The sequence below is a fragment of the Lichenostomus cassidix genome, chromosome 8 (assembly GCF_008360975.1).
Source record: "Lichenostomus cassidix isolate B80296 chromosome 8, HeHo_3.0, whole genome shotgun sequence".
NCBI lineage: Eukaryota > Metazoa > Chordata > Aves > Passeriformes > Meliphagidae > Lichenostomus > Lichenostomus cassidix.
Window position 1 is genome coordinate 29,870,188 of NC_139489.1, and position 25,143 is coordinate 29,895,330.

Here is a 25,143-nt window from a genome sequence, read left to right on the forward strand (position 1 = left end):
AAGCTCGTTGCTGTGAGCGGCTCCGGTGCTCAGTCAGGGATGGTGTACACAGCCAGCAGATGGGGAGCCCGAGCTGGACCCGTCTCTTGGCGACAGCTTACACACAGGGCCGAGAATCCTTCGGCCAAATGTCCTCCAGTTTGTCTTGCTGTCTCTCATGATTAGACATTTCCATAGGGTGGTGCGTCAGGAATACAGCACTTCGCACCATGCTCATCATCCTGTGTGCCCCAGGAGTGCTGAGGAAACATCCCAGCCTGCTGGGAGTTGCTAGGATGCTCCTCAGCATTTCTGGTATTGCACTGCGTGATTCTGTGGTGATGCTGCTGCACTAGGGCAGTCCCAAATTTGAAACAGTGTCTGGGTTCAGACTTTCTTCCTGCCTCTGACTCTCCTTTTCCAAGCCTTTGTGGGCAAGGGCAGATTGTTATTTTGGTGGAATGGATGTATACCCGGTGGGGCACAAGTGTGCCTCAGCTTTCTCGGTACGGCTCAAGGACAGGGGAGGGGCAGGTACTGATCTCTTCACTCAGAGACCAGTGGCAGGAGTTGAGGAAATGGCTGGAGCTGTGTCAGGGGGCTTTAGTTCGGGTATCAGGAACAGGCTCTTCCCCCAAAGGGTGCTGGGCACTGCCCAGGCTCCCCAGGGAATGGGCACAGCCTGAAGCTGCCAGAGCTCCAGGAGTGTTTGGACAGCACTGCCAGGGATGCCCAGGGTGGGGTTGTTTGGGTGTCTGTGCAGGGGCAGGAGTTGGACTCAGTGGTCCCTGAGGGTCCTTTCAGACTCAGCATATTCTAGGATTCAATGTGTTTACCAAAGGAGCCTTCTTAGAGGTGGGCACAGAAAAGCACAAGGGGCCACAGTCAGCTCTGCAGGTCTGGTGTGGACCCCTGCACTGTGACTGCAAAGCCTGCAAAAGTGGCATTTTTCAAGCTGTTATTTGACAAGCATATACCTAGATGCACAAATCCAGCCCTGCTGAGCTGGAAGGTGTCTCCCAGTGTTTGCGTCACTTTTTTTTCAGGAATTGTTGAGCATACACCAGATATTTTACTGTTCAGGTTTTCTTTGGGATGTCTCTGTGCACCTGATTACATAGGCAGGTAGCATCCTGCTGGAGACAGCCCTGGAGGACTTGCTGCTCTTGTTCCGTTGACAGTCCTATTCAGCCTGCAGAACTACAAAGGAATTTCTGGTCCACTGGAGAGGCACAGGGTGTGGATGGAAATCAGCCCTGAGTGCAGAGCTGATCTCAGACAGACCTGTTGGGATGGCAGTCCTGTTGCACAGGGGGGTTCTTGAAAGTCTTCTGACAAAAACTGTAAATTACTGAGCAGAGTGAAGGGGTTCCCTCAGCCCTCAGGGGGCTGGTAAGCTGTGTTCTGCAGGACACTGCAGGGGAAAGCAATCTGTTTTGGTGACCTTTGCATCAGGCTGTGTATAAAGTTTGGAAGTTCCAGGGAGTCTAATGTAAAAATATGGAATAATGTTGGTCTTCATTAACTGTTTAACTTTGAGAATCTCCTGTCCTTCTAAACGTAGCAATTTTTCTCTCTCCAGAGGGAAATTCCTTCTGGATAGCCAAACATCTTTTGCCACTTTGTTTGTAGGAAGAACAGTTTATGGCCTGTTCTTACATTTCCCTTGTAGTTCTTCCCTCCTCCAAATGCATTTCAACCTCTTCTCCAAATGCGAAATTTGGGGTTCATCTCAGAGAACACTGCTGGCACTCATTGATCTCTTCCTCTTGTTCTGTTATTCTATTATTTTAGGCTTGTGATGGCCTCAGAGAAAAGCTGGCTGAAAACCTTTGTGAAGAATGGCTTCATTGTTGCCTATCAGCAAAGTTTTCACATGAAAGGGTCAGTTATTGTCTAAAACACTCTCCAATGTCACACAAAACATCCTGTGCATTTCCCGATCACAGAGAAGATTTTCAATTGGTAAAATAAGTTGTCCTTTGCTCCAGAATTAGCTTGGTGTGTTTCTTATTGCTGCTTGAACTCCTAATTAATGACATGAATTAAAATATTCCATTTTTGTTCCCTAATTTTTTCTAGTGGTCTGTGGTGTGAGTGTTCTCTCCAGGGGTGAGGCAGGATCTGGGAGCCTGGCACTGCTCCATCTGCAGGCTTGGTGCAGAGACCCAGAGCTTTTCAGGTGTTTCTGTTTTGGGGAACCCATGGCAGTGTGGTATGTGCCCACATTCAATGTGAACGTGTAGAAATCAGTGATACTGAACACCTAAATGTCAAATCCATCCATTTTTTTGTTAGCAGAGCCAAGAGTATTTCTAAATCTGTGTTCCTTCCCAGTGGCTTACACACTTGCATTAATCTCAAACAGCTGCATCAGCTTGTGTCTGAGTTAGTTGCTGGGAACAAGCTATCCCTTCAGAAATTACACAACTGTTGCAATTAATTCCTCCTTTCAACAGTCTATTTCAGAGGCCAGTCACCACCCTGATCTTGCATGTATGGGATTTCCTGGGCTTTCCTTAGGGAACTTGTTCCCTTGAAGACAAGTGTGCTTAGAAATACTCTCAAGATGCAGCTGGCTTTTTGTTTCTTTTAAAGCTTAGCAGTAGGGTGAGCATGGTGGAAACTAAAACAAGGCGGAGAGAGGACTTGGGATTGAAGCAGCAGGAACCTCCTTTGCACTGCGAGAAAATTGCTGTTGCATGGATGCCAAGGAAGCTGTTACACAGGGATTTTTTACTTTTAGCATGAGGGAGCCATAGGGGTTGATTTAGATTAGCCGTAAGGCGCTTGGAGCAACCTGGGATAGTGGAAGGTTACACCCCTTGACAGGGGGTGGAATGAGATGAACTTCAAGGTTCCTTCCAATCCAAATAAAGTAAATATCTTTTATTTTATTATATATATATATTTATATATATATAAAGCAGGGTTTATATTTTAACTTGGTTTTCTAAGCCTGGCAGCTTTCAAACAAAAAGAGCAGGGAGAGATGATTCGTCTGTTACTTTATTTACTGGGATTCCACGATTCTGTCTTGGGGAGTGAAGGACAAGAGTGATTTCTTGAGGTAGCATGGAAAAAGCAAAGATCCTGCTGTGTACAGAATTATGTACACACTTACATACATCTGTGAGTCATTCACTTGAGCTTGGAAGATCATCTAAGGTTTTAAAGTCAGTGCTGCTGCCAGCAAAATCCATTATCTACAGCTGCTGAAGGGCACGGGGAAAGAGTTCGAGGGGAGCCCTGTGTGCTGCATTCCTGTGCAGTGAGGTCCTGTTCTTGTACAGCTGCCCAGCCCAGGGAGCAATGCTGCTCATGTTGGTGGTTCCATGCTCCCACTCAGCTCCCTGCCACCCATCTGGGCTCAGATGGCTTGGGGACCAAGTTAAAATAATTAAAAAACAAAAGAAGGTACTTCCGAAAGTCTGTTCTTAATTAAGGAAACCCTAGAACAAATGCCAAGTCCCTATGAAGCCAAAAAGTCTTATTCATATGTTAGAATTTTGGCAACTTATTGAAATGCTTAAACAGCTCTTTGAACTTGGGCTGAATGTTCAGGCCCTGTTAATGAAGTGTGCAAGCAATATTGGGCTAAAAGAAGTGGTTTAGATGGCTGAGATCTATCCAGAGTCTCTGGACTGCATGGTTTGGATCTGGCTCAGTGGTGTCTCATGGCGCGTTATCCCTGATCCCATTGGTACCTGAGAGATTTGAGGTATCAAGTCTCAAATTCACAGATGTGAGGCAGGGCTGGCAGATGACAAAAAGAAAATCATGTATTATCTGAGTCCCCTCTCTGCTGGATAAGCAAGAGCTGTATTTTCCTGTTGGTGGCGGAATATTTGGAAAGATACAGGAAGCCCTGCTTTGTTTGTTGCTTTTTTGAGAAGATCCTGGGCATGGAGTACGTGGAATAGTTGACAGTAACTCTATTTGGAATCATACAATAGACTCATCAAATGGTTTGGGTTAGAAGGGACCTTAAAGTTCATCCAGTTCCACCCCTGCCATGGGCAGGGATACCTTCCACTAGACCAGGTTGCTCCAAGCCCTGTCCAGCCTGGCCTTGGACACTTCCCGGGACTTGATCTATGGTAAAAACAGACATTTTCACAGCTGAAGTTAAAGCTCTCTTACTGGGCTTCAGAAGTGTTTTGCTTCAGAATTGTTTTGAGTTTTTTCCCTTCCCCTTTAGGATCCATCCCTTCTCTTCCAGTCTCTGCTAGCTGCACTGTTTTCCAGTCAATGTAATTTATTACTGGCTCATGGTGGAAACTGCCACTTTGAGAGGGTTTATATTTTGACTTGGTTTTCTAAGCCTGGCAGCTTTCAGACAAAAAGAGCAGGGAGAGATGACTCGTCTGTTACTTTTACTGCTTGTTTTGGGAAATCTCAATCCAAATTTATATTTGACTCATATTAGGGCTCTGCGGCTGGGCTCTGCTTTTTCAGTTATTTTTGGCAGGGCTGATCTCACACCCACCATGAGTAGGGCAGCCTGGGTGACAGGAGCTCAGCTCCACTCAGACCAGGAGCTCTCAGGGCTGCCCTCAAGGGAGTGAAAGCCAAAGGCTTTCATGCAGGATGTAAACAATTCAGAAGTTAAAACTCCCATCCTGTGCTCTGTTTGCTGTGTGTCATTAGTGCTGTGGTAAAAAAATGGGGAACTGCTGGAGTGAATTATTAGTAGTGGCTGGGGCTGGATGAAGTGGTGTGGATTTTCCAGTGCTTTGGGGTTTGAAAACTGGAGTCTCCCCAGAAAATTGGAGCTCTGCTCAGAAGATGATCGGGAAGATGCTGAGTCCTGCTCTGCAGCTGAAGCTTCCCCATTCCCTGCCCAGACTATCAAATCCTTCCACGTCCTTGAATATTTGAGCACCTGTGTTAGCACAAGTTCTGGAACAGAGCACACAGAAATGTGCTTCCCCCATCACTTTGGTTTGAGCTGTTAGCTCTCTCTGAGTGTTTTATTGCTACTCAGCTCTGTGGAAAATGGCTAAGGGGAGCTACTGGTGCTTTTGTCACCAGTTTCTGTGTTACAGTTGTAAGGAATGGTCTACTAACAGGCTTTCCATTGACCTTGGGCTTCACTTTGGAGAAGACCCTGTGGGTTTAGGGCACATGGCCAACCTATGGCTCTTGCTTCAGTGGAACTCAGTATTGGACCACATCCTGTAGCAAGTTTTGTGGGTGAACTGAATCCCTGGCTGCAGGCAGAGAGGAACCAAGGATATCCGTGGGGTTTCCTGGGACTTGGTTGCATTCGCAACTTAGTTCTGCCATGTGTGGAAGCAGCAGGTGCCCTGGAAAGTGCATCCTCTTCATGTGAACCATTTTCAGTCCAACCCCAGCATCAGCAGCATCCTGACCACTGTCATGCTTTGAGTGTTCTCAGCGGGGTGTAGGGGAAGGGCCCAGTTGAACCTGGGTATGCAGGTTTGGCTCTCACAGCCATAAAGAGTGAGCCCAACACCCTCCTCAAACCCAGCAGTCTTCAAAACCCTGACAGAAAGGGAAAGGAGCCTTGTTACAGCTTTTGTTTTTGAAAGCTGGCTGCCTCCAGTCCTGACTCAGGTGAAGCACTGACTTCGGTTTGAAGCACTGTGTTTGGTGAAGGGGAAAGGTGGTATATGTTAAATTCAGTAGGAAAATTACTGCAGGGCCCTGGCTGTGGAGTTTGCCACAGCATGCTCCGTACTCTGATACACCAGCCGCACACAGGGTGCATTTTGTCCTCAGTGTTTTTCCTATACAGATGGTGAAGGTGAAAATTTTCTCCTCTGACCTAGTGCCTGAGGTAAATAAACTGTAAATAGCTTGAGAGAACAGGCCAGAGTGTGAAGAAGTGAAAAAGGGGGTTTGTTATTTAAAATTCCATTTTTGGGGAGGAAAAGAGGAGAACAATCATCAAAGCCTAAATTTATTCCCCCTTGAAAACATAATTTGAGGAGACATTGTCAAGCTAAAAATATAAGCAGTTTGTAAAAGCCATTTTCCTTACATGCTGCTACTCACGTTACTTAATTAAAATAGGAGGTGCTTAGTGGTGTGCTTTGCTTTTCCACCATGCACGATCCATGAGTTTTTTTGGGAGGGGATACTTGGCTGAGCATGAACAATGAGGGCTTGTGTCCATGGTACGACTCCTGGTTAGAGCCAGAGTAAATATTGAAGTGGTTGTAGTTATGCCGACATAAGCCCCTATATGAACATTCTCACTCAAACTTTTCAAAAATTTAAATTCTGTTTATTGGAAATAGGTTTAAATCCGAGTGGAATAGGCTGCCATGTTACTGGAATAGAGGTGTTCATCTGAAGGTGTGTTCTGGTCTATTTATTAAACTTTATTTTCTGAAAAGAGTGGCAGGAATTAGAATTTTTTTTTCCTCCATTTTTTCCTGATTGTGTTGCACAGGATTTAAGTTGTAAATCTTGTAGGGGATCTTTTTTCTTTGATTAAATTCTAGATGTTTTTAATCAGCTCTTGAAAATGGTGTTGCTGATCCACTGAAAAAATGGGGTTTGAACTTGATGCCAGGTCAGCAGTAGTGCTCATAGACTCACACACAAATAATAGTGCTGTGCTCACCAATCTGCTTTCAGAAAATACACCAAAAAATCCAGGCACTGCCTCAGTCTGAGGGCCATATGGACAAGCCATACTATTGGTGAGCTGAGTGGAGCTGGGTTACAATAATCCACTCTCCTCGTCCTGTCAAGTGCAGATCATGGACCAGTAAGGATCAGAGGATGGAGTAAAAACACTTCAACAGGACAGGCAAGTGGGAAAGGTGATAGCATCTCTCGTGTGGCATGTTCTCACCATCAAGCTGAAGTGTGAGTTGTGTACTTGGCTTCTTGAAGTCCTACAAACTGCCAAAGAAGAAGTGTTTGTAATGTGGAGTGTCCTGATGTGCCTCTCAGGGCTTAAGGAGCTCTTGCTCCCAGCGAGAAGTCCTGCTCACATTTTAATTAGCCTGTTTTTCTTGCGCAGGGGTTGTCATTTCAGGAAAAGGAAAAAAAAAAAAGGGAAAAATAAAGTATGTATTTCCACACAGCGTTATGGCAAGCATCATAGTTGCTCTTTTTTTCTGGAAGGAAGGTGTACTGATTCAGATACTATAATAGGAGTCAGTGCTGATGCTGTTTGATCTTAAATTAATTATTCTGGAACTAATAGTGATAATTGCTTTTGTAATGGCTTGAGTTGTTTGGTTTTTTTGGGGAGCGTTTGTTTTTGTTTTGGAGTTTGTTTTTGGTGGGTTTTTTTTTTGTTGGGTTTTTTGAGCTCAAAGCTGGAAAAGCAAAGGTTTGCCAAACTGCTAGTCATAGGGCATGTTCCATCCAGGGTGGAACAGGCTTTATTGCCTTTGAGCACTTTTGAGCTTAGAAATGCTGCTGGGTGGACAGTCCTGGAGAGAGCTGTCCTTCCTTTGTGCCAGATCCTTGGCTTGTCCATGTCCTTGAGAGGTCTTCTGGGATGGGAATTTAGCTTCTGTGTATCACCATGACAGCCTGGGCAGTAAAGCCATAGAATCATGGAATGGTTTGGGTTGGAAAATGCCATTTTTCTTCCAGCAGATTTCTTGTGGGTAGATCTAGAGATCCGTTCAGCTCCCATTTGCACATCTCACTTCTGGCTGGAGGATGTTGGCTGATGGTGTCTTCAGGGTGCATTCTGTCAAGGGCCTGCTGCCCTTGCAGGTGCAGGATGGAGAGCTTCAGGTGTGATGGGAAGAGCATCCTTCAGCCCCCTTGTGCTTGGGGAGGCAAAGAAGGTCTTGCTCTAGCTCTCCCAATTGCTGTCATTCAACTTCAAGTTTTCTATTGTTAGTCAGAACTTTGGGCTCCATGAAGCAACTCCGAGCAATTGAGGGAACAGCTTTCCATCATGGTAATAATTTTCTCTGAGGTTGAATGACTCTACCTTTTTACATTGTCAAGGAAATTTGTGTTTCATTTGTGAGCTCTGGGTTTCTAATGTACATCCTGCAAACAGCTCCCCATCTAAAACATTTTGGACTTGTGTGTGCACAAAGTTGAATGGAGAAGGAGCTCCTGGCTGAGATGGGAGCAGCCAACATAAAACTGAGATTAATTTGACATATATGCAGCTGAAGCTTCCCCTTTCCCTGCCCAGACTGTACCAAATGCCTCCACATGTCCCCACTGATCTTATGTGAGGTTAGAAAGACTGGGATGAGGCTTGCTGAGGGACATGGGCACGTGGACCTGGCCCTGTGGGAGCTGTGTGCTTACTTTAAGGGTCTCCAAGGTTCTCAAGGCTGGTCTGGACCTGGCAAAGAGGGTATTGTGGGATGAACTGCACTGTTCCCTAGGGTGGCCGCCATCATCTCGGCCTCATTTGTGTGATGCCCAATTGCAGTGTGGCCCCAGTGTAGAGAAAGACCTTCTTGGTGCCACTACAGCTCCAGTGATGACCATGAACGTGAAGCCATTTTTCTAGTTCTCTGGTATTTTAGGAATTCTGGAGCTGTTGTTCTCTGACTGTGCAGCTGGAGCGTGGGAGGAAAGCAGAGCGAGACCTGTGAAATGCCTTGGTTGCTGTGGGAGCCTAAAGAAGTGTGTGAAAATGGGCTCCAAGGGATGAGCTTCATCCATAAAACACATGGAGCAAGTTGGACATACCCCAAGTCAGCCCTGTGACTGTTTTAGTCCAGTTAAAACAGTGTTGCAAACTAGATCTACAGTGCAGCATGAGCCAGGGTCTTGGTCAAAAGCAAACCCAGAAGCCATGACTAAGCCCACCCTTGCTCTCTCACAGGAGAGCACTTAATGACACGGGAACCAGCCTCTCTTCACTTGCTGAACTTTATTTATTGTTTCAACAGACAGGAATAAATGTTCAACAAATAAGCCTCCTGTCCTTAAGTGATTGTGGCGTTCTGATTATAAATAAACTGAAAATCCAAGTTCTTGGTTCTTTTTTAATTTAAAGCAGTCTAGGCCCCATGGGAATGGTATGTTCCTGTTGCGCAAGCCGAAAAGGGTTCACGTCCCGGTTTTCATCTGTAGGGTCATATGGTGAGTGGAGGTATTTTCCTGAAATAGCTTTGGAGTAGCTCTAGGGTTTGGGATGTGGCTCCTTTCTGCTTATCCTCCCCTGGCTACAGGGAGCTCTGGCTTTGAGTAAGGTGGAGAATGCTCTGGGAAGTGCCTTTGTGTCTCTGGAGCTGGAGGATGAAACAAGAAATTTACAGCAGTTGAGGGGGACTTCCAGCACCCTCCCCTCAGTGATGTGTTTCACACTGTCTTTCCTGTCTCCACGGGACCATTTGGGACTACCTATACTCGCAGAGGAATAGGAAGGGATTATGAATTCCCAGTGGAGCTTGCTGAGCTGTACCCTGCCACAGGGCTGTGCTTTCCTGCCCATCCCAGCTGGGAAAAGTGAGCAGCCCTTTCGGTGACAGGAGTTTGTGGTGGGATCTGCCACAGCCCCATACTGGGTGTGCAGAGCCCTGGTCCCAGGGAAGGCAGCTGGGGAGGAGCAGCTGGGATGGGGCTTGGCTCACTCATCCTGTGACCGAAGGCTTGAGCATTCCAGGCAGAGAGCAGTGTGTGGCCCCTATGGGGGCATTTCCATGGGATTGCTGTCAGGGATGGGAATTTGTGTCTCCTGTTCCAGCCTTTGCACCTCAACCCTAAGGGGAAGAATCATTCTTCAGCAAGTGCTAGGTCCCTAACGGAACATTTCAGTTCTTTGTTTAAGTTACTAAACTGTTCTTATCTTAACAAAACCCACAGATTTTTTTCCATTTCCTGATTCTCCTCCCCATCCCATGGGAACCAACAGGGGTGGTACTCAGTTGCCAGCTGGGGTTAAACCCTGACTGTGTGTCTTGTCTTTTTCGGTGGCTGGACAGAACAGAGCACTTCGTGGTAAAGCAGGGATTTAGGCAAATGACACAAACCTCATGCTAATGTGCTTCCTTTGCTCTTGCTTTGCTAGGGCAGCCACTGACCACAACATTGACAACACCACAGCAATCCTCAGGGAGTGGCTGAAGAATGTGCAGCACCTGTACCATGATGTGGAGTGGAGGCCCATGGAGGAGCCCCCGTGAGTACCTGGGAGGGGCTCTTGGCTGCACAGCCCAAATTCCCAAGGTTTTCTCTTTCCAAACCAGGAGCTGTACTAAATATCCAAGTGTTACAATGTGAATTATTTGCTTTCTGGGGTCTGTCGCATTAAAATTATGTTCTTATGGAAAAAGGTACAGTAAGGTCTCTGTGGAAAGGTCTCAGATTTCAGTGAAGCACCTCATGCAGAAGAGTGGAAGAAACTATTTTCCATTCAGTCATTTAGCATCAGTAGCTGCTCTCTTTGCATGGTAAACAAATTACATCAAGAGCTGCAGGGAATTAAAACGATCATTCTTTATTTGCAAGGAAGCAGAGAAATTATAGCCCATTCCACTGCATCTATGAAAACTCTAAGACATCAAATATTCAGTAAGTACTGAGCCAGAGAATTAGATTTAATTCAGCATATTATGCCTTTACATGACTTGCAGGACCATTGCTTTGAAATATGATGTGTTGGGATTTATTACTTGAATTTTTATTTATTTTTAAGATCAGCTGTTCCTGGGTTTGTTCTGTTTTCTGTTTCTTCCATCAAGGAAAATTACATCAGTTTCCCCTTCCTCTAGGCTTGCTTTTGTATTCAAGTTCCTCACTGCAGTGGTGGAGAATTTGTGGTACAGACCCCCAGGGAATGCTGGCTTCATTGTCATTTTTAATTCTTTCATTTGAATTGAGTTTTCTTCATGCTGCTAAACGTGGTTTTTTTAAAGTTCTGCAAAAAGCTTTTGAAATTCTTAGCTCCTTTTCTGACTTACGCTGGCACTGTTTCAAAGTCATGGATTTTTATTTCTTATTGGGATCTGCCCTTAGTTCCCTTCCATCTTTGCTACAAAGCCTTTGTGTTTGGAGCCGATCCTGGAAGCAGAGCCCTTCTCGTGACTTTGCTGGGGCGTGGGGGCTCGTGGGGCCACGCCTGGGGAGATCCTGGAGCTTTTCCCGGGATACGGGAACAGTTCCTAATGATGCCCAGAGCCCGGGGGAGGCTGGGCTGCCTTCACCTTCACCTGACAGCTCTTCTGGGCTGAGGGGAGCTGGGTTTGCAGCCTGGCAGAGGGCAGATGAGTTCGCCCCCGACGGTCAGGCGGGGTCAGGGAGCTGCAGGGCAGCTCGGAGGGGTTCCCTGTCTCTCGCTGCTGCAGGAACTCCTGGGTTGGATGGTGCTGCTTTGCTGGGTTGTCAGAAAACACTGTGGTACTGCCTGTTCTCTGGTGCCCTCTGTGCTTGTGCCAGCACAGAACTTGGAATCATTCTCCCTCAAAACCTCTCCTGGGTTGCCCTGAGGTGACTCTTAATGCTGTTTTGCTTTCATAATGAAGGCAAGCAAGGGAACGCTTTCTTTCTTTTTTTTGACTGGTGTAATAAAGCCCAGACATGTATTACAGTCACTTTCTTTTTTCTTTTCTAGGTCTTACCCAGAAGAAATTGGGCCAAAACACTGGCCAAGCTCCCGATTCACTCACGTGATGAAGCTGCGACAGGCTGCCCTGCGTGCTGCCCGGGAGAAGTGGTCAGACTACATCCTGGTAAATACTAGGTTTGATTTATTAGCTGGCCTCAGGCAAAAGCTTTCCAGGTGGTCACTTGGGTACTGGGGGCTGTCAAAAAGTTTCCTCTCCATCTAAAGACAAATTGAGATGTTGTGGGTCATTTCCTGGTCTTGTGAGCCAGAAACTTTGCAGCGAGGGTGGTGAATCCATGGGTAAGCTCAGGGCTTTTTCCACAGGCATCAGGACTGAACATAATCCTGGTGGTGGGAGGTGCCTGCAAGGCTACTGCAGATTGAATTCCCACGTGGTGAAATGTAAGGGAAGTAGTTGTGCAGAGCAGTTGTGGGAAGATGCTGCCTTTGGTCACCCTGAGGGGGTTGTTCCCCCAGCCTCCAGGCAAGGTGAGGTGTGGGGGCAGTTTAGGAGTTGTTCTTGATGCTCTTCACAGAATAAACTTGTTCTGAAATTTCAGTGATGGTATTTTCCCTCACAGCTCCCTGGTCCCTGTGCTGGAGTCAGGGAAGCTCTCTGCCCATCTCATTGCTGTGCCCAGGGGCAGCTGGCTCCAGGTTTCCCTGTGGCAGCCCTGTTCCCTATGGAGTCAAACCCACCAGATCACCACTTTTAGGGTGTTTTTTTGCCTTCTCAGGGAACCACAGAATTGTTAAGGTTGGAGAAGAGCTGAGCTCTCTGAGTCCAGTTGTTGACCTGCCATGTTCACCATTAAGCCACATTCCCAAGTGCCACATCCACACATTTTTCAAACACTTTTGGGGGTGGCGACTCCACCCCTGGCCTGGGCAGCTGTTCCCAATGCCTGGCCACTCTTCTAGAAGAAATTTTCCCTAATGCACAATCTAAACTTCCCATGGTGCAGAGCCTGAGCCCCGCCGTGCCCTGGCTGTCCCCTCCTGTCAGGAGTTGTGCAGAGGCACGACCCTGAGCCTCCTTTTCTCCAGGCTGAGCTCCTTTCCCAGCTCCCTCAGCAGCTCCTGGTGCTGCAGCCCCTTCTCCAGCTCCATTCCCTTCCCTGGACACACTCCAGCCCCTCAATGTCTTCTCTTGTTGTGAGGGGCCTGAGGTGCCCCAGCAGTGCCAACCCAGGGGATGGGTGCTACCCTGGGCCTGTGGCCACACCAGAGCTGGTCATGTGCCTCTGGCTGCCTCATTCCCAGGAAAGCATCAGGAGAAACATGTTTTTTCACCTATTAACAAATTTCTTTTCCTCTTCCTTCTTTAGTTTATTGATGCAGATAATTTGCTGACCAACCCCCAGACCCTGAACCTGCTGATAGCAGAGAACAAGACCCTGGTGGCACCGATGCTTGAGTCCCGCTCGCTCTACTCCAACTTCTGGTGTGGCATCACCCCCCAGGCAGGTGACCTTGTGCAGGGTGCTGGGGGCTGTGGGAGTGGTGTCCTCCAAGGCCATAATTTTAGGCTAGTTTTTCTGTATAGTGATGCTAATCCAAGAGGAATTTGCTTTTCTTTCCACAGCTCTCCATTGTGTCTAAGTTATCTTTCTCATCTATGATCAAGATTTATGTAGTGGAGCAACATCTTTTGCCCTGTAGGGAGTGTGTGTGCTGAAGTGTGCATGTAACGGGTACTGGTGCTGAGCCTAAAAATTAGTGTTTCATGTTACCTGTTCAGTGTTACCATTTCATGTTACTTCTGAACAACTGTATTGTGTCAAAGCAGAGGTTCATCTGTAGAATCTACTATTCTAGGGAATGTAAGGATATGGCAAAAAAAGTGAGTGATACCTCCCCAAATACTTTTCTATCCTCTGGCAATCCCCTTCTGTGTTTTTGAGGAATATATTTATCTTTAAAGTTCTCAGTGATTTTTTTTTTTTTCCTTCTACAGAAATCCGTGTCTGAATCTATTTTTTGGCACCCACACCATCTTTTAACAAGGAGTTCCACAGTTTAGGCTAAGTAATTGGATAAAAAATAGCAGAAAAAGTCCTGAACTTTCCAAATTCTTGGGAAGTAAATACAGAGATAAGAAAAGGGATGTGGGGAGGTTTACTTGTTTACTTGCATTTTTTTCCTGTGTTTACTTTGTTTGAAAATGGAGATATAAACTTTGTAGCAAAGGTATTGATTGTGCTTTAAGTTTGTATAATGCTAAACCCTGAGTCAGCCAGGTTTTCCACTGGGGTACATTGGCCCTGCTCCACAGGCTGAAGTGGATCTCTGCCTGTGTGCACCAGCCCTCCACCATTGCCAGCACCAGCTGAGAAAAGGAGGGGGGAAAAAGGAAGCAAAGGCATCTTGCAAATTTTGGTTTAAAAAAATTCTGCTGGAGTGAACAGAAAAGTTCTCCCTTTGTTTTTCCTTTTCTCTTGTTTCTGCATGGTCCCAGGGCTTCATGTGCTCAGCCCTGCTCTCCGAGGGGAGCTGGGGAGGGAATAACAGCTGGAGCACGCCCTGAAACACAGCCTCCCTCTAGCTGGGAGCCATGGCGAGCCAATCCCAGTTCCAGACAGGCTGACATTTATCTGTCATGGAGCAAACCCTGGCAGAGGCAGCATGGGGGAGTTGGAGCCCTCCTTGCCTCCATGTGGTTTATGACCAGGGGACAGCCTCAAAAACCCAGAGTGAGCCACTGGAGGAGGAAAAAGGAGTGTCCAGCGCCTTCACCTGTGGGCATTCTTGGGGGTCTGTTAAAGGTGGGGTGTGTTTAACCCTTCCTTGGGTGGGAATGCCAGTCACACCTCTTTCTGGTCAGGTGGCTGTGTTTGGGATATCCCATCCTGACAGTGTGGTCACACAGTACCAGAAAGGCAGAGGGAGGTGGTGTATCCATAACCAGGCACATGCACCCTGCCATGGCCCTGCACAGCCCAAGGCAGAGCGCTTCTGCCAGCTCTGGCATTTGCTCAGCCAGTGCATGAATGCTCATGGAAAATAAAACATAAATGGAGCTTTAACTTCTTTTAGTGACTCGTTGTTTCCGTAAAGCCAAGAACCTGCTCTGCATTCAACCATCCAGATGTCAGTTTGGTGTTCTAGGATTTTCTTCCTGGAGGATTTCAGTGTATTTATTTCCATGTGAGCCACACACTGAGGGTGTTGCACCCACAGTGCTGGAAGGCTGGCAGAACTCTTGGATACGGAGAATTACCCAGGTGCTGACTGAAGTGCCTCCCTAGGCAGACTCAGGAGTGAGTATCAAACCTGCTTGCCCTGGGATGGAGGAAGGAGGGATTCTCACGCAGCTGATGGAGACTGAGATGTTGCCTTCACTGCAGTGGCAACAAATTATTTTTTTTTAAGTCACAAATAGAATTAATTTGTAGATCTGGCTCTCTGAGATCCTAAATGAACTTTGTGCCTGTTGAATGTGGAGGATGTCATGGATGCTGAGCAACTTCCAGATTCAGGCTGGACAGTCTAAGTGCAAAAAGGTTTTTGAAGAGCCAGGAGAAAATAATCTGAGATTTGAAGCTCCATTGCAGGGCAGTTCTGCAATGGACTGGATTTCCAAGAGCTGCTAAAAAGCAGGGGGAAGGTCAAACTTTAACTTTTGGGATGAAGACTATTTCTAAATACTTGAATGAGGCCTTTTCAAATCAGAGACACAGAAAAAGCTGAGAGTTGAGCCCTGGTGAGCCTCTGCTGGAGACCTCAGGGCATAAGCTTTTGCTAAGGAACATCTTTGTAACAGGAATCTCTTGCAACAGCAGCCTGCTCTTTGTGGTTTCAGGGCTATTACAAAAGGACCTTGGAGTACCCCCTGATACGGGAATGGAAGAGGATGGGCTGTTTTGCTGTCCCCATGATCCATTCCACGTTCCTCATTGACCTGAGGAAGGAGGCCTCCACCAAGCTAACGTTCTATCCCCCACACCGGGACTACACCTGGAGCTTCGATGATATCATGGTCTTTGCTTTCTCCAGTCGCCAAGCAGGTGTGTCCAGAGCCTCTGCTGGGGAGGGGTCACTCCTAGAGACACACAGACCTCCACTGCAGGTTCACAGCCCTAAAGTCCTGGGTGGACTTCAGTGGGGAGTTCAGACCCTGTTGCCTTTCCTGTTTGGGATCTGGTCAGGGATAACGAGGAGCAAGGGATTGGAAAGGCAGTTTTGGATTGCTGCTGGCTTCAAAGGATGTTGGGGCTGTTCTTGGGATGGGGCAAGATTTCAGAGACAAAATGTGTGGCTCCACCCTTGGTTTGTGTCACCACAGGTGAACACCGGTGGGTGCTGGGAGAGTGAAAGGTGGTCTGGAGGTGAGGTATCTAAAGTCACTACTTCCAAAAGATCCATGAGGAAAGGGACGAGGGCAAGAGACTCTTAAACCATAGAATCCTAGAACAGTTTGGGTTGGGAGGGACCTTAAAGCTCATCTCATTCCAACCTCCTGCCATGGGCAGGGATACCTTCCACTAGACCAGGTTGCTCCAAGCTCCATCCAGCCTGGCCTTGGACACTTGCAGGGAGAGGAAATCTCTGGCTGTTGATGTTTGAAGAGAGCTGCAGGTGTTTCAGACATCACTGTCTCTTAAGTGCCTGATGCTGCTGGTGTTAGTGCTTGTGGTGAGGATGTTTAGTTCTGTTTGTTTCTGGAGAGTGGCTCTCATGAGTGTTCTGTCTCCAGCAGAGCCCCAGGCTGGCAGACCTGTGTGTAGCAGTATAAGAGCTAAAGGTGGCTCCCAGGACTCTAATGGCTATATGTGTTGTTCTTTGCCTGCTGTGTTGAAAAGGGAAAAGTTTGGGGCAGTATAAGGAAAAAGGGATTGGTGAAACCTCAGCAGCACCCATGAGTGCCTTCTGTTCAGAGGCTGTGACTGGTGGTGGCTTGCTGGGATGAAATAGCAGGGGAAAGTTGTTCATGTGTCCTCTGGGTGATGTGCAGTCTGGGTGATGTCCTCTGGGTGATGTCCTCTGCAGAAGATGCAAAGTTAAGGAGGACAGGAAGGGCTGCTCTTGGGAACAGGCAGGCAGGGAGAAAGCCAAGGGAGGAAGGGTTGTTGTTCTGCAGGCTGAGGCTCCCTTCCTGCTGTTCCCTGACCAGTGCAGCACCCACCAGCTGCCTGTAGCCTCCCTTTTAGTGGTGGTTCTGTTTGGCAGGTCTTGACAATACCAAAGAAGATGGTGTTGTCTTGGCAGACTGAGCAGGGCTTTCTCAAAATCAGCTGTGAGAGGATGAGTGTCAGATAAGATGAACGATGGAGGAGAGGCAGCAAGAGCTGCAACTGGAGCCCTTGGGAGGCAGAGGTGAGAAGTGAATTGCAGAGCAGCTTCAGGGTCCTGACTTGGAGTCAGGATATCAGTGCAGGATCAGAGTTGAGACCCCCAAGGCTATAGAGTCTAGCGTTCCCCCAGCACTGCCAAATCTGTCACTGAACCATGTCCCGAAGTGCCACATCTTGGCTCCAGGGAAGAGTTGAGGCTTAAGTTTGGAGCGCAAAGCAGGCTGCTTCAAATCAACCCCTCACTTCATCCGTCTGACAGCTCTCCCAGAAGTGCAGCCTCCAACCCATGTGCTAACAGCAGTGCATTAGCTCCAGCTGCTTCAGAAGTATTTCAGGGATTCAAACCCATAATTTTTTCATTCCATCCTAGAACACTTTAGCTTTTTCTAGGACTGACCCAGGACATGAAAGGCTTTGCTCCAGCTGTCTGGCCCGTTGATCTGCTCAGATTGTTGGCTTGTGTCCTGGGCTGAGTTTTGTCACCCAGGATAAGAGGATGACATCCAAGTTCAGAAATGTGAAAAATGTGTGAGCTTGAAGGTAAACTTCTCTTTGGAGTAATTTCACTTACTTTCCCTGAAGTCAGAGATGACATTGGCTTCTTTCCAGGCCAAGTGCTGTGCTTAATGCCTCAGATCAATCCATCAATTTCCAGCAGGGAATCTGCTGCTGGAAGCAGCTGTTCTGTGATGCTCCGAAGAGGTGGTCCTACCTCTGTGACAGGATGTGGCCTGTGAGGGAGTCCTGACTCTGAGCAGAACTCAGAGCAGGTCTGTTATTGCCAGCACTGGGCTCTGCAGAGCCCCCTGCACTCATAGGAGCGCTTTCAGCCAGCCAGGACAGCCTGGAAAAAAGGAGGCTCCTTAGGTGAGACCTTAGAGCCTCTTCCAGTGCCTAAAAAGACTCCAAGAGAGCTGGAGAGGGACTTGGGACAAGGGTTGGAGGGACAGGATGGGGTCAATGGCTTCCCATTGGCTGAAGGCAGGGTTAGATTGGATATTGGGAAGGAATTGTTCTCTGTGAGGGTGGGGAGGCCCTGGCACAGGTTGCCCAGAGAAGCTGTGGCTGCCCCTGGTTCCCTGCAAGTGTCCAAGGCCAGGCTGGATGGGGTTTGGAGCAACCTGGGATGATTGAAGGTGTCCCTGCCCATGTCAGGGGGTGGCACTGGATGGGCTTTAATGTCCCTTTCAACCCAAACTATTCTGTGATTCCATGATCTCCTGAGCTGCCTTTCAGCCTGGGTCTCTGAAGCCCTGGAGCCAGCCAGAAGGAGGGTCTGGTGACAAGGAAGTGGGGGCAATTTAGGTTCCTTTACAGTAGCTGTGGGTTTAGGACATGAGTGTAAACCCTGGACACTGCCTTTAAAGCCTGTTAAGAATGATAATACAAATACCTGTAGTTTTTCTTTCCCTTGTAGCAATCATTTAACTTTATAATAAAAACAGAGTTGGAGAGCAAGTCCCACTCCCCACTTTATGGGAGCTTTACCATTTTCAAGAACCTTTTATCCCAGAAAGAACAGGAACACTGATGTGAATCTGTGCAGATTAAGTGTGTTCAAGGTAGCAGAAGATAAGAACAGAGATCAGTGAGCCAGATAAGATTAGTTGATTAGATCAGTGCCAAATCCATTAATGTCAGCAGGTAGTATTTTTTTATTCTGCCATTTACCTAAATTGCAGCTGACAACTGAATGTGTTTTGGCAAGTAGCATAGCCAGCGATTTACTTGTAGAACTTAAAATGAGGGAAATGCTGGGGTCATTAGTGCTGACAGTTCCGCTCTGCTAAAAATACCAGGGATTAGGGGCACTAATAGAAGAAGGCATCAGCACACCAGGTAGTGTCTGCTTTTCATTTATTTCCTCGAGGGAGGAGGCTGGTTGAGCTTGTTTCCTTAAAAAAAAAGAAAAATACAAAGGCTTTTTTTTTTTTTTTTGGCGATTGTTTGGGTTCTAGCAGCTTTGGTTGGGGTTAGTTAATAAAGGACCTTACCAGAACTCAATGAAAAACAACGGAAATACTTCCCTTCCCTTGGCTTCTTTAGATGTGGCTTTTGACTGTGTTGCCTGATGTGACAGGCACAGTTACAGCCAGTGGTGAGCAAATCCTTGTCATCCCAGAGGGAAAAGCATTTTGCTGGATGTTCCCACTGGGTGTGTCTCTGCCATGCAAATGCATCTGCTTCGAGGACAGGTTTTGCACCTTCTCTTTTTTTTCCCATCTTCAAGAACAGTTACAAAAGCTTTTGAGTAGAAGGGTGTTACATTATCACATCTGTTTTCCTCACTGGTGTCTCACTCTGGGATTTTCCTTTAATCTTCAGGGCACGGTATACATTAGTCCTGGAGAGGAAAGGACCGTGTTTGGTGGTGACTTGGCACGTCCAAGGTCATTGTCATACATATTCCTCAAAGTCCTTTGCTAGCACAGATGAAACTGTATCACCTTTATTTCCTAGCCAGAACAAAAGGAAGCAGTCGTAAAGAATAGAACAGATTGGGTTAGAAGGGACCTTAAAGACCATCTTGTTCCAGGGACACCTTCCACCATCCCAGACTGCTCCAAACCCCATCCAGCCTGGCCTTGGACACTTGCAGGGATCCAGGGGCAGCCACAGCTTCTCTGGGCACCCTGTGCCAGTGCCTCTCCACCCTCACAAGGCAGAATTCCTTCCCAATATCCAGTGTAAACTTACTCTATTTCAGTGGGAAGACATCTTCCCTGGTCTTGCCACTCCAGGCCCTTGAAGGGTTAGTTAGGCAGCCAGTAGGGATTGGTTTTATGGGGGAGGCCATTTGCTGGCAGACAGGCAAAACAGAAAGTGGAACTGGAATGACTTTGAATTGTTTGCTTATGAAGCAGAACTTTTTGGGACTGAGGTCCTGGCACAAGTGTGATTGTGGCTGTGTAGCAACAGTGACGTGCCCTGGTAGCAGGCCTGACTTTAGTCTCTGCTGTTCTCTGATCCCCAGGAGTACAGATGTTCATCTGCAACCGTGAACACTATGGCTTCCTTCCCATGCCCCTGAAGCCGCAACAGTCGCTGCAGGAGGAAGCTGAGAACTTCGTGCATACCCTGATTGAGGCCATGAGTGAGTTGCTGTGCCCTTGCCGTGATTGTCCCCCCAAGTTAATGCCCGCAGAGCTCTTCTGCCAATGGCCCTTGGAAGTCTGCATCCTGATCTGATGGCTCTCATGTTGTTTTGATACGCAGTTTTCTGAAATTTTCCACCACTTTTCTACCTAGGGATGTAATCGCTTCACAGTCAGGTCAACCCCATCCACAAAATCTGTCAACTTCCCAGATCAAATGGATCTCTTATGTGGAAAGGCTGCTGTATGTCCATATTTTCTTCCGGATGTCTGTCTGGCACATAGGTGCTGGCTCGGGCTTTGGCATGTGGATGCTTTCTGTCGTTCCCATCCTGCCGTGGCTCCTCATCCCGGCTCCCTGGGCCCTGTGATGGAGACACCTGCAGACGGGTTGTGTCCATTGCAGGGTGTGCTCCAAGGTGGTGTTGGGGGGGGTCTCTCCTCTCTTTCAGTCGATCGCCCTCCTGTGGAGCCCTCTCAGTACATCTCTGTCCCTCCGAAGCACCCTGACAAGATGGGATTTGATGAGGTAAGGAGCCTGTTCTGCTGTTTGTTGTCTTGTCTTCCATCCATCTCTTCATCCTTAACATCCCTTCTGACTCAAACCATGCTGTGATTCTTTGTTATAATCCAGACAGGAAGAGAAGGCAGAAGTTAGGCTGAAAAACAGGTTATTTAACTTCCAAGTTCTTTTGCTGTTTGCTATGCATCTGACTTTGCAAAGCAGCTTGACCTCCCTTCCATCTGTGACAGAAACTGGTCCTTTGGGAAAGCTGTCCAGCTTTCCAGTGGCATGAGGGAAGGATTTCTCTCACTTGAGAGAGACACTGGAGAGCTGGGAGCAGGTGGGGGACCCATACTTACAGCTGGGTTCTGGGCCAGCCTGGGTACCCCCAGGGATGCAAACCATGCCTGGGGAGAAGGCTTGGAGAGGGACCTGCCAGGCTTTGATTGCCTGGTGTCTGTGTTTCTCCCAGAGCCAGCAGACCCCATGTGTGCAGCTGCCAAGGTGGCTCTGGGACCGAGGGAGTTGTGGGGATCAGGGGAGCCTTTGTCTTCTTGGTGTGTTCTGCTCCATCTGTCTGGGACTGCTGAAGCTGAACCTGATCTGGCTGTGTGTGTTTGCACATCTGTGTTTAGGGCACAGCTGGTCCAGGTTTTTTCCATGTTGTCCTTTGTGGCTGTGCTTTATTTATCCAATTTATTATTCTTTCATTTGTACTGAGCTGGAATTCATTCTGCTTCTTACTGGGATGAGGACTTGCTCCATGGACTACAAGGCTGGGCTTGTACCAGTCTGCCTGGTAATATCTGCCTGAAAAATATCTCTGAGCCCCTGAAGTTTACTTGTGATGAAGGCTTCAGTCCTCAGCCTTCCACCAGTCCCCTCAAGGCTCTGGACAGAGCCCTGCCCAGACATCTCCATTCCCAGCTTTGGCTCCCTGCTCCGGCAGGGATCACAGTGGATTTTCAGTGCCTGAAGTAATCACAAAAATCCTCTCTTTACCCTGTCCTTGTACTTGGATGGTGGCCTTGCTGATAATCCTAAAACCAGGCAGTGGCAGCATTGTGGGTCAGTGCTCCTCTGGGATTGATACTGCAGATGGTCATGTTACTCTGTGTGATGCAAACCTAAACATCCTGTATCTTTGGAAATTACTGACTTGGCTGTAACTGGTCTCCCCTCACTTCTCTTCATCCTCAGAGAGCAAGTTTCCCCTGTGAACAGCCATAAAAAGTAGTTGTTAGAGAACAAGCCCCTAAGCTTTCAACTCAAAACTAACTCCAGCTTTTTGACAAATTCTAAACAAAAACATACCTGATATTTTCACAAACCTGCTTTTCCAGTGGGGCTGCTGGAGAAGGGTGGATCTGGACTTCCCTTCTCCCTCCCTGCCAGCCAGGAGTGTGATGTCTTGATGTCCTTCTCTTCCACCCAGATTTTCATGATCAACCTGAAGCGTCGGAAGGACCGGCGGGATCGGATGCTGCGGACGCTCTACGAGCAGGAGATTGCAGTGAAGGTCGTGGAGGCTGTGGATGGAAAGTGAGTTTTGGTTGGGCTTGAGGATGTTTTCAGAGTGGGATGTGCTTTACTGCTTCACAGCATCTCCTTGGATGCCCTGACCTCTTTCTGGTGGGGCGGGGTGGGCTGAGGGGGAGCTGAACACCACTTGGATCTCCCTGACTGTCTGTTTGGGGCAGTTCTGCTGTTTCTTTCTTTGCAATTAGTCAGTCTCTGTGAGAGAACCAGCGCAGTGGCGTTCAGACTAAGACCAAAATGAAGTTAGAATCATGTAGGATTCTGTGAATTGAGCAGTTAACTCCTGGGAATGTTGTCCATCCTGGTGTTACAGAGCCGTGGTGCTACCGTGACACAGCCCTTTCCAAGCTTACTCTAACGTCTGGAGCACAAATCTGACCAGGGGCAGGTCGGGGTGCTCGGCCTGGAGAAAAGGAGGCTCAGGGGGACCTTTTGGCTCTCCCTGGCAGGAGGGGGCAGGTGAGGGTGGGTCAGGCTCTGCTCCCAGGGAACAAGAGACAGGATAAGGGGAAATGGCCTCAGGCTGTGCCAGGAGAGGCTCAGGGAGGCAAAGGGGAAAAATTTCTGCATGGAAAGGGTGGTCAGGCACTGGCACAGACTTCCCAGGGCAGTGGTGGAAGCCCCATCCCCAGGAGGATTGCTGGGTTAATGGTTGGATTTGAGGATATTAGAGGGCTTTTCCAGCTTTAATGATTCCGTGATTCCAAGGTATGTTAAGAGCTTTCTATAATGAGAAATTGAGGCAGAAATTTTGAGTGTGAGAGTTGCAAAAAGGCCTCATGAAGACAGGAGCTCACATGCCATCTTGGGGTCTTGGGGACTTGGGACCACATCAAGGCCTACTAGAATAATAATCAAAGCCAAGCACCTGGCAAGTGGATGGTCCCACAAGAAGTTTTTAGCAGAGTTAAAGATAATTGATGGTCCCATGAGAAGTCTTCAGCAGAGTTAAGGATGTGATTCATCAGCTTGATTTAGAGATGTAAATCAAGAAGTTAATTTTCCTCTTTGTTTCTGGGCAAAACGACTGCAGGAATGTCTTGAGGTGTGGCTTTTCCCTGAACGTCAGCAGCGTTCCCCATGTTGTGCCAGTGTCTGGCTTGAACTGACTTATTTTTTTGCAATGGTGATACTCTCTGTTTCCCAGAGCACTGAATACGAGTCAGCTCAAAGCTCTCAGCATCGAAATGCTGCCGGGATATCGGGACCCGTATTCCTCCAGGCCCCTGACCAGAGGGGAGATCGGATGCTTCCTGAGCCACTACTACATCTGGAAGGAGGTGAGGATTTTGGGATGCCTCGGAGGTCCTGCCAGGAAGGTGCTGTGTTCTGATGCACTGCCAGTCCTGGTGCAGAGCATCAGATCCAGCCCAGGTTTCTGGAAGTGTAGGATGGAACTGATTTCCTTGGATTGCAGGGGTTTTCTTGAACACAGTGTTCACCTTTGACATCTCCCCTTCAATACCTAAAGGGGCTCCAAGAGAGCTGGAGAGGGACTTGGGACAAGGGTTGGAGTGCCAGGACATGGGCAGTGGCTTCCCACTGTCAGAGGGCAGGGTTAGATGGAATATTGGGAAGAAATTCTTCCTTGTGAGGGTGGAGAGGCCCTGGCACAGGGTGCCCAAAGAAGCTGTGGCTGCCCCTGGATCCCTGCAAGTCAAATCCCCTGGACACCGGGCCTTGGAGCAGCCTGGGATAGTGGAAGGTGTCCCTGCCCATGGCAGGGGATGGCACTGGATGATTTCTAATGTCCCTTCCAACCCAAACAATTCTGTGATTCATCTGCCCTCAGCTCTGAGTGATTTTCATCAGAACATTTTCGTGATGGTTTTTGCAATCCATCCAATAGCCTTCTTGGAGCAAGCTTGCTTAGAAGAAAGGCAGGAAGATTTTGAAAAGCAAATGGGGTTAAAAAAACACTCCTGGTTTTTTTCCTCTTACTCTGCATCTGGGCTGGAGCAAGTTCCAATGACTTGGCATATCATGAACATGTCACAGAGTGGTTCTCCAGCCTCCCTGCCAGCATGGTCTGGCAGGCAGTGTCAGGTCAGGGTGACCCCAGTGACAGTAGGGTGCCCATGGGGGCCATTGTGCTCACTTTATAGCCCTGGTGTTCCAGGTGGTGAGCAGGGGGCTAGAGAAGACGCTGGTCATTGAGGATGACGTGCGCTTCGAGCACCAGTTCAAGAGGAAGCTGATGAAGCTGATGGATGACATTGAGCAGGCCCAGTTGGACTGGGAGCTGATGTGAGTTCCTGATCCTCTGGGAGCTCGGGAGGATGTGGGGAGATGGGCAGCACTGCTGGGGCATAGCAGGGGTGCAGGTTGATGCTGCAGTGCAGGGGACAGTGGCACAGACTTCTCAGCGGCTCTTCCCATGGGGACGGTTCCCCTGTCCGGGGCGGCTGGTGCTGGGAGGCCCTGTGGGCTCCACCCCTGCCTGGGGTGGGCAGCGTTGTTTGACCTCAGCCATATTGGAGGTGCTGCTGTGACAGAGGAACCAGCACAGCTCAGTCCTGAGCCTTGGGCTAGGCTATCTTGGCTCCCTTAGGAAGCCTTTCACAGCTGTACCACCCACTGGGTTAAGACTTGGATGTCTGGGAGTGGGGCAGGATAGAAATCTGTGAGCTAGGTCAGGAATTCCTTCTGGGATTGACCCTTTGCCCTGCCCTGGCTGACCCATATAGTCTTGTCCTAATTGCTACGGATTTACTTTGGTTCCCATCTCCTCAATGTTTTTGCCCCTGAAGCTACATTGGCCGGAAAAGGATGCAGGTACAGGAGCCCGAGAGAGCCGTTCCCAACGTCCGGAACCTGGTGGAAGCTGATTACTCCTACTGGACCCTGGGCTACGCCATCTCCTTCCATGGGGCTCAGAAGCTCGTTGGGGCCGAGCCCTTCAGCAAGATGCTGCCCGTGGATGAGTTCCTGCCCATCATGTACAACAAACACCCTGTGTAAGTCCCTCTGTGGCTCAGGGGGACGCGAGCTGGCTCTTGCTGACTACTCTTAAGCTAGATCTTGTTTGTGGCCTGGTTGATGGGGACTTCTCGTGGTGCTCCTGGCACAGGTCAAAGGAGATGACAGAGGGGAATTATTCTTGCCTGGGGCAGGGCCTGTGGGCTGGTTCTGAGGCACTTGGCTGTCTCTGGGAACAGGCTTTGGCTGTGCAGGTGTGTTGTGGTTGTAAGGATGTGGTTCTGGCTGTACCCCAGC

At 48.3% G+C, this 25,143-nt stretch overlaps 1 protein-coding gene across 1 annotated transcript in view; it reads left to right on the plus strand.

The window, feature by feature from the left end:
* The window catches only part of COLGALT2 (collagen beta(1-O)galactosyltransferase 2), a 52,745-nt gene that overhangs the window by 25,905 nt on the left and 1,697 nt on the right, over positions 1-25,143 (plus strand). The window contains exons 2-11 of the mRNA XM_085068702.1: positions 9,959-10,069; positions 11,501-11,618; positions 12,823-12,957; positions 15,297-15,501; positions 19,763-19,882; positions 20,336-20,412; positions 21,824-21,930; positions 23,075-23,207; positions 24,047-24,174; positions 24,678-24,884. Coding sequence (XP_084924828.1) covers positions 9,959-10,069; positions 11,501-11,618; positions 12,823-12,957; positions 15,297-15,501; positions 19,763-19,882; positions 20,336-20,412; positions 21,824-21,930; positions 23,075-23,207; positions 24,047-24,174; positions 24,678-24,884 — 1,341 coding nt within the window. The remainder of the gene's footprint in view (positions 1-9,958; positions 10,070-11,500; positions 11,619-12,822; positions 12,958-15,296; positions 15,502-19,762; positions 19,883-20,335; positions 20,413-21,823; positions 21,931-23,074; positions 23,208-24,046; positions 24,175-24,677; positions 24,885-25,143) is intronic.